This window comes from Homalodisca vitripennis, chromosome 1, assembly GCF_021130785.1.
Source record: "Homalodisca vitripennis isolate AUS2020 chromosome 1, UT_GWSS_2.1, whole genome shotgun sequence".
Taxonomy (NCBI): Eukaryota; Metazoa; Arthropoda; class Insecta; order Hemiptera; family Cicadellidae; genus Homalodisca; species Homalodisca vitripennis.
Window position 1 is genome coordinate 38,612,858 of NC_060207.1, and position 12,159 is coordinate 38,625,016.

The window sequence follows — 12,159 nt, forward strand, 5'->3', positions numbered from 1 at the left end:
AGAAGAACGATTTGTTATGGGTAGCATCTTTGATTGTCCATATTAACGGTAGCAAATTCTGTGATGCCACGACTCGCATTCACTCAAACGACCAGGCAAATTCGTAATGATGTAAGGCCCCTTAGAATGTTGATACGTTACTTTCTGATACTTTTCACTTTTAGTTCCTACATTGAAATTCGTGGTGCCAATGACTTCAGATATTGTAATCGGTGATGTTTCAAAACGCAATACTGTATTTACCAAAATAAATATGATGGCTCTATAGGCCAAATATTACCCCGTTTCTTCTTTACCACAAACATTCCTAAATGTTTTTAGTTATTATTTAAAATATAATGTGCCAGCTTGTAGCTACATTTTATTTATTTAATGTCTTAATCATGGATCTTGGGATCTCTGTAGACCCCAAATAAGAATAATTCTCTACTTCACAGTTGTGCAGTTTCTGACATTATTAAGATGGAAAAGGGTAATTTTCTACTATACATATACTCTCATATGTTTGGAGATGATCTCAGTCGAAGCGACAATTAAATATATAGATTTACCAGTTTTTCTCAGTATTTACTTTATTAAGATTTTTAGGAGATTTCCGCGGTATCTAATCATCACTATTCAAAGGAATAAACGTAGTTATTAACAATCAGCTTATCAATTCTGTGATTGACAATAGACAAACCAACATTCTTTTAACAAAAATTCATACATAGTGAGTTATGTGATTCTACTTGATAGTTCCACAAAAATTTAAGAATCTTGTGAAGATCTCGTGAACTCTATGATTTGTAAAACTGTCACTTAAGCCTGTCTCGTTGCATTAGAACTGAAATTTCAGCTGCATTGCAGGTAGCATCGTCTGTTCTATTGAATCGTTGTTTGGGGTAGTGTCATCTTTGGGCAAAATTCATAAGGTTGCATCGTTATAAAAATTGAGTTATTCTTTATTATAGTTTGTTAAATAAAACGATTACAATAATAGAAGCAGCTATCTCCCTTCCTCCTCATTACAAATAAGATGTCAGCCATGGTATGTGCTTAGAATAAGTTTACATTACTTGCAACATTGGAAACTGGATATTGATTATATACTTTACAATAACTCTTTTGTAAATCAACAATTTTATAAACAAATAAGAGTTTATAAGAAATTAACATTTGGCTAAAAGTAGTACCATTAATACTAGTCTTTAGTAAAGCTAGTTTCTGTTTCAAATACTCTAGCTGATAAATTAATAATTTCATGTTGTAATTGTGAGCGTTACAGAGAAACTAATTTATTCCAGTAATATTACTTTTATAATAGCTTTTGTTTTAAGCAGTAGGTTCACTCTTAGTATACTACTTGCAGTCCTGTAGAAAACTGCCCAAAACTAGGCCATAAGCATGCCATAGGTCTACCTTCCGAGGCCTATTACTAAGTTGGATTTGGAAAATATTTACCTTAGTCACATCATATTATTTGTTGGCCTTTTTCCAAAAGGAATTTGCTTATAAAGCACATTAACTTAAGTGAAATAAATAAAAGTTAGGTTTGAATAAATATATTTTAAAAGTAACTATTCGTTGAACAGGCTGATAACTAATTGCCTCTTGCCATCATTGTTCAGGCCTGAAGGTGCAAACAAAAAACATCTTTCGGGGACAGTAAAAATGGCTTGCTACATTTTTTTTATAGATTTAATTAATTAATTGTGGGGTACAATGGGTAGGGTACGATAAGCTGACCCGGTTTTTTATATTGAAGAATATAGTCATCGATACCTAATATTCACGTCTAAAATCCTAGACTATCAATCGATATAAAAGTACCTATAGTACTCAATAACAATCATATGTTTTAAATTAAAATATGAATTTAATATTTACAGTGATCAAACAAATTATTATAACCACAATTATGAAAACTGAAGACGACCATATCTATTCCTCTCACAGTTACAGTTGTTTCTTTCCCACAAATTTCACATAATGGGTTTTGGTATTTATTTACAATACCGTGACCATGAAAAATGGACTTTTTTTCATGGGTTGGGCATTTATAGCCAAGTATTATTATCACAGGTGCATATAAACTGGGGGGAAAGTATATTATTGTATTATATTGATGCCTTTCGGGCATTATTGCGTTAAGGATGGAAAATAACCGACAAAATTTTGTCGAACAACACTTGGAGGGTTAAGGATCAGGGGCATCACGTGATCTGGGATTCGACTTTTGCAAGCTCGAGTTAATTTTTTTTCTAAAAGAGCAAGCAGTGCGCAGCGGGCAGGCATCGTTGACAGGATTAACATACTAGTCAGCATCATTTCAGTAAAATTGCCAGAGGTACTGTCAAAAACAGAGTTTTCAGAGGATTTCAAAAAATCGTAACTCCTTTGATTTTCGTTGCCGACGAATTTTTTCTTCACTATTGTTTTCAGGAAAACTTGTAGTTTTCAGGAAAAAAAAATGAACATACCTTTCGATGGTCACGTTATTGTAAATTGATACCTGGGTTTTAAGTTACGAGTCCAACATGTTGAAGCCACGAAAAAGCAACGTTGTGTAGTTTTCTAAAATTGACTGCCATTTTTAATAATCAGAATTAATTATGTAAAATTGAAATATTATCCTACATGTATTATTTTAGAGTGTTTACAGCTGTTGATATAGATTATTTAAGTTGATAGTTCAAAATAATAATTCATTCAGTATCGATTGATTGTATAGATGGTTATAATTAAGTAATATCGTTTGCCAATTTCGATATAAAAACCGGGTCTGCTTATCGTACCCGATACAATATATACAAAAAGTATTTTAGAATATATGTAGAACCATTAAAGCATAGGTAAATTAAAAATGTAATTTCTCATAAAAGGATCTGTGAAAGTAGGTAACCATACAGACTGATTCTCTGGGTGTCGACTAGAATAACTGACCGCAATAAGGTAGTACAGTTCACAATTAATTTCTTCAGCTTCGTGGTCAGAGGCCATTCAGGGACGTTGGTGATGATGTAATATAGGCTAAGGAAGGGGCGGTATTTAAGGCTCCAGTTCACGTTTTTGCGGTATTTCTTAGTCTTTTGGCTTATTATTTTATTGTGTCCAAAAACCATTCTGCGTGGGATTTTGCGGAAACTTTTTATTTAAATAATACAATTTGATTAACAAAAATTTGTAACTTAATGAAATTATTATTGGAAGACTGCAGGATATTAAAGTTATCTCAAATGTTATTTAAGTTTTCAATTTTATTATTTAAGAGTTTTTTGTGAATAGAATTGTAATATTCAACATTAAAGAATAAAGTAATAAATCAAGATTACAAGGTTTGGTGTAAATACATTTCAAAGAATAGTTTGATTACAGAGTTATACAACTTTGAATCTGTGCCAACTGTAACAAGAAGTGGAACACATGGCAAAAACGTTTTTCAACAAAGTTTGTTTTAATTTAATTTTTATTTAGCTTTGCTTCTAAGACAGAATAAGGTGATTTATATTGAATTACTTTTAGAAAAGTTATTTTATTTGAATGTAAAAGAAAGTTTAATTTTGGTTCAGTTATTTCTTTTAATTCCATTTATATGAGGGCCTTTCTGGAGAAGCTTTTGGAAGAAAAGTGGTCGATTTGTGGATAAAATCTAAATGTTTGGAATATTGGATCAAGATTATTTTATTGAATACCAATTTTGAACTTTAAGTGAACTTTGGTTTAATATACAATTTTAAAAATACTTTGACAAGGTACTCAACTGTGTATTAAATACTATTACACCTTATAATTCTTTACACCCTAAATCTTTTCTTTGAGTAGTATTTATTTATACATAAAAACATTTATTAAACATTTAAACTTACATTTTTCAACTCGAATTCATAAAAGCTTCCAGTTATTTCTTTAATATTTAAATCTTTTATATAGGCTAATAAGTTACAGGATTTGCATTATTAATTTTAGAAATTACAAATGTTTCTCCAGACCAATATATTGTTTATATTTGTTTGAAAACTCTTGATATTGTGTTTGGGATTAATTTTTAAAAATGTTTTCACTACATAACAAGATTTTCGTATAATAATCTAAATTATGTTTAGGTATTATTATTTCATTCTTATTACTAATATTTTACGTATAGTTTTCACAGTTAATTTTTCAATTTATATTTGTAAATTAAATATAAATAATCATTAGATCTCCCTGATTTATCTAGTCAGCAACAGCTATGTAAATTGTCAATAGCTAGTATACATATTAAACAATAGCTCTGAATCTGAATTGAGCATATAATTTGTAATTATATTCTACAAATTATAATCTATATTTATAAAAGATATTTTTATATATGACAATGATAAGACTCAGAAACTATTTGACTGATCATTATGAAAATTTGTATGTATATGTATTTTTTCCACGGAGAAGGTTTATATGCTATGCCCATTGGTGTAACTCGCCACCAGGCGGCACTGCATAAGATAAAGGTTTTCAAATCGCCTGCATATTATAAACTGCAATTATGAGACAGATACGTATATCAAATAGCCAAACACTATTTGAAGGCGCTAAGTTATGATGTATATTTTTCTACAACTTAAATTTCTGGTTAAACTTAAAGCTTGATTGTTAGACCTTTTTTATAATAAAGTACATGTACATGTACAATGTCTATAAACATACACTTTGGACAAATTTTCTTGATCGTGGAAACAAAGCAAATTCTACATCGGTGTTGGAAATATAATTCACTTGAACCAGAGGTGCTCATACACGAGCAAAGCTTACGAAAAGCGTGAGAAGCCGCAGGAAACAGCTAGTTACAATATTAATTAAATAATCGAAAGCTTTGATAGATAATGATGTAGGCATGTAACGTACCATTCAATGGTATTACAATTTCTTATTATATAGGTAATGTCAGTTTTAACATTTTGATCCATACTAAAAATATAGGAAAGATAACAAACTATAACAATTTCTTGATTTTTGACAACTAATTTTGCATAGATGTCAGAGTTTACACATTAAGGAAAACTCGTCAATGGTTCATGTCTCATTACGTCACACAATAGACCTTGAGGTGTCAATGGTTCACACAAGGAGAATCTTGTACAGTTACACCCACTTTCAGATCACCTCTTCTTCAGTTTGTCTTTGGTCTATAAGCTGTTCTGAATAAACAGGGCCACCGAATTTAAGTCTTGGATGTTAAAACGTGTTTCAGGCAAGCTTAACAACCATAGGTATTCAGGTAATACAGATCTGGAAATACTTTAAAAAACATTCCACTTCATATGAAGAAAAAACATTCTAAGATACGATTCAGTGTTGCTCTGGCCCGAAAATGTATTCCTTTGAATGGAGTCACATGTTTGCAAAGAAAACAGAATTTTATCGAGTAAGCAGAAATAGGATAATAATGTTATTTGATAAATTTTGGTTTATAAGTTCGTGTTCAACGTAACTTTGGAATAATTCGTAACATTTTAGAAGTCTGCATACTCTAACAAATCTGCATAGTCTGCATAGTTTTCAAACATCCTAGTCATGATGTACCCTTGTAGAAGTGGTGCACAAAAATATTGTACCACAAACAAATATTGAATAACAAAGGAATCTAACGATTTTCCCCCTAGATGTCCGAGGACATTAAGGCACAGACAACAATGTTCACATGTTACCCAGCATCATTGAAGAAGATAAAAAACAGAGCTGAGAAGCAGAGTATCCACTAATTCAGCAGATTCCATTTTGTAGTGACAATATAAAATTAGTATCGATACAGAAAAAGTTTTGCAGATGAAAGATTAGAAATGTTATTATCATATTATATAGGATAAAAATGTTAAACAAATTATAGGTTATTTGATCAAATGCTTCGAGATCTGAAATGTTAAAGGTTTATTGATGCATTTATTAAGCTGTAGTCAAATCCATACTATTAGGTTGGCTGTCCTTACTAGTTTTATTTTTAGTCTTGTTAAATATCTTTAATTTAATTGGGCCTGGAGCCCATGTGAAGTATACAGTAGATACTGCTAGTGAATTATAGTCAAAATTTCATACCTTTAAAAGTCACAATTACGATCTGCTCAGTGAAAAATGTGTTTGTAATGCTGTTATGTAATGTCACGTCGGCATTCAAAAGAGTTCCATGCCTTCAAGAGCGCAATATAAATGGAATGTAATATGAAACTTAAAACTTGATGCATAAACTGTGACGTATTAACGTGTTTAATTTTCCCCAAAATTATATTTTTTAAATTAAATATTTTGTTAAATAGAAGAAAATATTGAAATAATACATGGGGTTTGCTGAAAAATAATGAAATATTGAACCACAGATATCTTAGAACATGTTTAGAAAAATATTAAATGCACATATAACTATTTGAGCAACGAAAATATAGAATATATGGCACACATTTACTTAACAGTTATATTATATTGTATTTATTATTGTGAAAAGAAAATTTATCACTGTAAGCGTATTGAACTGTTGATAAAAAGGATACTCATTTTAGAACATTTTTATTGATAGAATTCATGAACAAAACTGAAACAATTAAGCAATGAACAATTAATTTTGAACTATCCAGCTGTACAAATATTCTTCCAGTGTTCAATTGATCTTCCTTAGTTATATATGTTCAACTTGAAATACTTATGGAGTCCTGCATTAGATTTGGAATCCAAATTTAGATTTCTTCCAATGTTTATTGAACCTCTTCAACAAATTTTATTTTACAAATTTACTTGTCTGGAACACCAATGATTTTTTCCATTGTTTTTGATCTTGCATGCTGAATATATTTTCAAGATTTTGTCCTGGAACTTATGTGTCTCGAAAATGTGTCTGTTTTCAAGTTTAGTAAATTTGTAAGAAGGATTTTAATTCAAGATTTTGCTACAGGAATATCAAGAATTTGTCTCCTACTGGCGTATATTGAAATAGAACAAGAAATTTGATTCCTCGATTTCATTCCTGGTTATACAAATGCTTGTCTTGGTTGTGGTGTGCACTAAACTTGTATGAGGAATTCCAATCCAAGGTTTTGCTCTTGAAACAACAGAAATTTGTCTGCTTCTGGCATTTATGGAACAAACACAAGAAATTTGGTTCATCGATGTAGTTCTTGGTACAGCAAAAACTTGTCTTGTGGTGTGTACTAGGAATTTAATTCCTTGTACTAGGAATTTCATTTCAAGATTTCCCTCTTAGAACAACAGAAATTGATGTGCTTCTGGCGTTTATAGAAGTAGCACAGGAAATTTGGTTCATTGATTTAGTTCCTGGTACAGCAAATATGTCTTGTTGTGGTGTGCACTAAACTTGTACGAGGAATTTCATTCCAAGATTTCGCTCTTAGAACAACATAAATTTATCTGCTTCTGGAGTTTATAGAAGTAGCACAGGAAATTTGGTTCATTGATTTAGTTCCTGGTACAGCAAATATGTCTTGTTGTGGTGTGCACTAAACTTGTACTAGGAATTTTATTGCAAGATTTCGCTCTTGGAACAACATAAATTTATCTGCTTCTGGCGTTTATGGAACTAGCACAGGAAATTTGGTTTGTGGATTTAGTTCCTGGTACAGCAAATACTTGTCTTGTTGTGGTGTGCACTAAACTTGTACTAGGAATTTTATTGCAAGATTTCCCTCTTGGAACAACAGAAATTTATCTGCTTCTGGCGTTTATGGAACTAGCACAGGAAATTTGGTTTGTTGATTTAGTTCCTGGTTCAGCAAATATGTCTTGTTGTGGTGTGCATTAAACTTGTACGAGGAATTTCATTCCAAGACTTCGCTCTTGGAACAACATAAATTTATCTGCTTCTGGCGTTTATGGAACTAGCACAGGAAATTTGGTTTGTGGATTTAGTTCCTGGTTTAGAAATACTTGTCTTGTTGTGGTTTACACTAAACTTGTACTAGGAATTTTATTCCAAGATTTCCCTCTTGGAACAACAGAAATTTATCTGCTTCTGGTGTTTATTGAAATAGCACAAGAAATTTGGTTTATTGATTTTGTTCCTGGAACAGCAGAAATTGGTCTGCTTATTATGTTTATTGAATAGTATGAAAAATATCATTCTATGATTTTAGTCCTAGAAGAATAAAACTATGTTTCTGTGTTAACTAACCTTGAATGAGGAATTTCATTCTGGCATCCCAAAATGTGTCTTCGTTTGATACAATCTTGCTATTGGATCTTTGAGTTTACTCCCGATGTGTGCTGTTTCTTGAACTATGTATACTTCATGTATTTCTGTGTATGTATGTTGACCTTGTAAACTAAGTTGATTGAAAAATAGGAGAATTTACTATGGTGGATGGCTTCAACTTTTCTTTACTCTACTATTACCTGTTTCTAGTTTAAAACTCATTGCACAGCTGGATTTTCCAATATTACTATTGATGGATCTGAAAATGTTGTTGCTTCTTTGAATTTTGAATTTAGAATGATTTTTTTGTACTGTATTACTACGGAAACAAGGTGTATAGTTATTGCATTGTCAATAAAATTTTAATAATGAATTATTTTAATTATTATATTTAAATATGATATCCCTGATTTCATCCTAGTTTAAATTTTAATTGCATGTATGACTAGGCTAATTTTTGGACTCAACTTCCTGTTTCTTCTTCTACAGATGATAGATATAAAACTGTGTTATATAAGAAGAGTTGTACATAGCCCAAAATAATCTTTGACTCACCATAAATAGTATTTCAACAAGTGAAAAACAAAAAATTTTGCTTGCTCACATGATTTTTGTGGCGTAGTATTAACTTGGTGAGATAATGGAAGTCTATATACCACAGGCTGGCCACCTGCGTGCGTAATTGTATTTTTCCTGCCTCTCCCTCAAAAAAAAGTCCCTAATATTATAACCTATGATATAGATTCCAAATAGTTTGTACATTATTATTTATTACAAATTTGACTTTATTCAAAATTTAAATAACTATTTTTAGATGTATGCTATGAGTACCACTTACCCATTTGAGAATTCTCTGTGGCTTATACCTTGCAAAGTTGAGAAAAATTAAAAGGGCCAATTCACAAATTCAGTAGATACTAACAAGCCTGTCACTTTTATTTTCTTGTTTGGGGGTGAGGGAGTGTTAATTGAATGAGTTTATTTTAAACTTTAAATTATTTTGGAATCAATAATTTAATCAGTAAAAAAAGGTCATTTTTTATTTCGCAGATTTTGGAGCCAGATTTAGTATGGAATCAACTCGATCAAAGTGTTGTGTAGTATCTGTTATACTTAAGCTAATTTCACTTATTTACTTCCGTTTTTTTTACTATATCGCAATCAAGAATATTCAATTAAACAAATACAACGTAGTATCGAAAGACCTAACAGAACACAATGAAATACATAATTTTACAGATATAAGCACAGACCTTTGGGTGATCTGTGTAACCCTGCTATAACAAACTTGCTATGGTGCCTGATTTTTGACCAACTTTGATACCAATGGCCTCAAGATCAAGATTCGAGCTACAGCTTAATTTGTTTTATTTTTTCAATCATAATTACGAGCTGAAAGGTTAGATTTGAAGGGCTCCATCATGAAGAGAAAATGCCTCAAATGGAAAGAAAAAGTACGTAAATAATATTCCTGAAGACTAGGTTGTAGAATCACCTTGCTTGGACATAGAAACACTTTGTGCCTGATTTAAACATTGGTGCTTCCATTATAGGCAACTAGTGTATGCTACGTTTCAACATATACACCAAGTTCTTTCAATTTTTCAGTGGAAGTATTTAAAGTAGGGACAAGCACTTGATATTAAAATTAAAGAATCACTGTTTCATCGAGGATAACTTTTACACTTGATTAAAGATCTAACGTCTCTTTAAAAGTTGCAGCAAAAACCTGCAGAAGATTTTGAGGCTAGCAGAGAAAGTTTGGATTGTCATTAATGTTTTCGAGTTAATCATTCCAAGATGTGGAAAGGGCACAAGTGGTGAGTGCCTTCTCTTTGCTGAAACCATTGCTCACATTGAATGTTCATGCGACCATGCCGGGTGTGCGAAAACTTTCTATCATGCCAGACGAGCTCATGATTGTGTTGGCCAACTTACGGAACCAGTAATGCGTTCCTGCCTACATTATGAAGATACTTCCTGACTAAGGATTTCTACATATTATAGGTGACGATACGCTTGGCTGATTACGACAGAGAGATAATGGCAGGTACAGCACAACCTTGGGATTGGATCTGTGAAATGCCTAAATGGAACTTCCTCATGAGATATGCAAATGATATGATCGCCACTGTCATTATCGGGAAGATTTACGATGAGGTGTGATGACAAGTCAAAAGATCCATGAAGGGTTCTGGTTTGGATGGAAAATTCGATGCAAAGTTTAACATGCAAAAATTTTGCACGTGGGAGCAGTTTACTTGATACTTCGTATCCCCAACGGTTACAGGTAGAACCAAAAGATTTTAAAAACATTTCAAACTCTCAATCTACCCTTGGTATAAAAGTTTCCCAGTGTGTGTACTGTAAGTGTACTGGCGTCTTTGCACTCACTATAAACAATATCTTAGTAAAGAAAAAAACTTTTCAACAAATACAATAACGATAGAATGTTTACTGGTCATTGTTACTTAATTTAAGAAATAAAAACACTTATTAATTGTACATAGGTAGTAGAGTTTATTAATTTGTGGTTAGGTGTAAGAGAGGACTTAATAGTCCTAACCTCGCCAATTGAATATGTTTTATGTTTTACGTTGTATTCAATAAAGTCATTTTTCATTTCATTTCATTTTTTCATTTCATTTCATAGGTGTAGGTCTAAGTTTTTGGCAAATTCAGAAGCTTCCATCTTTGTGTTTATTTGTGTAGGGTGAAGCGCTACATAGAAACCTTTCCCAAAACTTTCGGCTAATGTGGAACAAGCCAAACCTCGCTTTTAATTATTAGTTCCAACTTTCATCCATAAATATTGACATTTAAGCTATTTATGCTGAAACCAGAATGTAATTAATAACAAAAATATTTCTGTAGCTGGACTGTTTATAATAATAAGACTAGTTACGTTCTGAAATTAGAGAGTCTCGCAAAGGGAAACAATTGGTATATGAGCCTCACAGTTATTACTAATGAGGTCAAGCTATACCTAGTAGTTGTCTCAGCATATCACTCCAGGCCACAGATTCAAATCCCGGTTTGGGCAAAATATTTTTGCTCCTAACAAAAAAGGATCAGAGCCTAGCCTGAATTAATGGGATTCAGAATACACTTATAAATATTATCCAATTTTTATGTGTAAGGAGAGGATTTTTATGTGATGCTATTAACCTATGTTTCTTATGATTTTAAACTTTATAAAAGAAATCAAAGATGTAATAAGGTGTTTCAACTTGTGTCACTCATTGATTTAGGTTAGTTGTACTGATGACCGCCAGGTATACAATTGAGTTAGTTGCTGTCACGGCCACCAGGTATGCATAGTGCACCACTTAGCCAATATGCAGTGCCACTATATTATGTAGTTTCATTATACATGCTTTGTGTGTATAACATTAGATAACCAAAGTAGACCAATATATTTGTATAGTATGTTTGGTAATGTTTTTGGTCAAAGTTTTTATCTCAAAGCCAAGGATTTGGCATGAGCTAACTTGGGGTCTGTGAGAGTTAATTCCCATCGAAAAAATATTGTCCCAGAGCTATCTAATAAAATATAATTTCCTAGTGCATTAATCTTGTTTAAAATGCCTTCATGACAGTTTGGAAAAAGTAGTAACAGTTCCAGTAAGTTTATTGAATCACTAAGGAAATGTATTCATCACATTTTCCTCAATACACATAACGTATCATTTTTTAAACCGCAAAGTTTTCAATGCTCTACCCTTAAAAGCATGAAACAACTGCATGGAAACATTGCACAGTGTCAACGTCAACTACATTAAAAGTAGGAATATGCTAAGAAAAACACTTTTATTTTTATATTTTTAAAATACTAAGGTATGATATACTTGTACCAAAAAAAGTAATGAGATCAATATTTATCCACCACAAAGCTAAATCTAACTTCTCAAGCTAGTGGAGGGCTTTATCTTTTCAATTCAGTTTAGATCAGATTCAATTCTGGTAAAGGGGATATTAACTAACATTTTAGTCTACTTTGTCCA

At 31.7% G+C, this 12,159-nt stretch overlaps 1 protein-coding gene and 1 long non-coding RNA gene across 3 annotated transcripts in view; one reads left to right on the plus strand and one right to left on the minus strand.

Annotated features, from left to right (window-relative positions):
• Positions 1-843: 843 nt before the first annotated feature.
• The window catches only part of LOC124359993 (vesicle-fusing ATPase 1-like), a 61,009-nt gene continuing 49,693 nt past the window's right edge, over positions 844-12,159 (plus strand). Inside the window, exon 1 of one of the 2 annotated variants that reach the window (XM_046813216.1) lies at positions 844-1,030. In XM_046813216.1, coding sequence (XP_046669172.1) covers positions 1,019-1,030 — 12 coding nt within the window. In that variant the 5' untranslated portion in view covers positions 844-1,018. The remainder of the gene's footprint in view (positions 1,031-12,159) is intronic. The other variant, XM_046813225.1, reaches the window with a different exon arrangement.
• On the minus strand, positions 6,503-8,438 carry LOC124360016. Its single transcript, XR_006922200.1, has 2 exons — positions 8,135-8,438; positions 6,503-8,024 (listed from the first exon to the last, which is right to left on the minus strand). It is a non-coding gene; the product is annotated as an uncharacterized LOC124360016 (long non-coding RNA).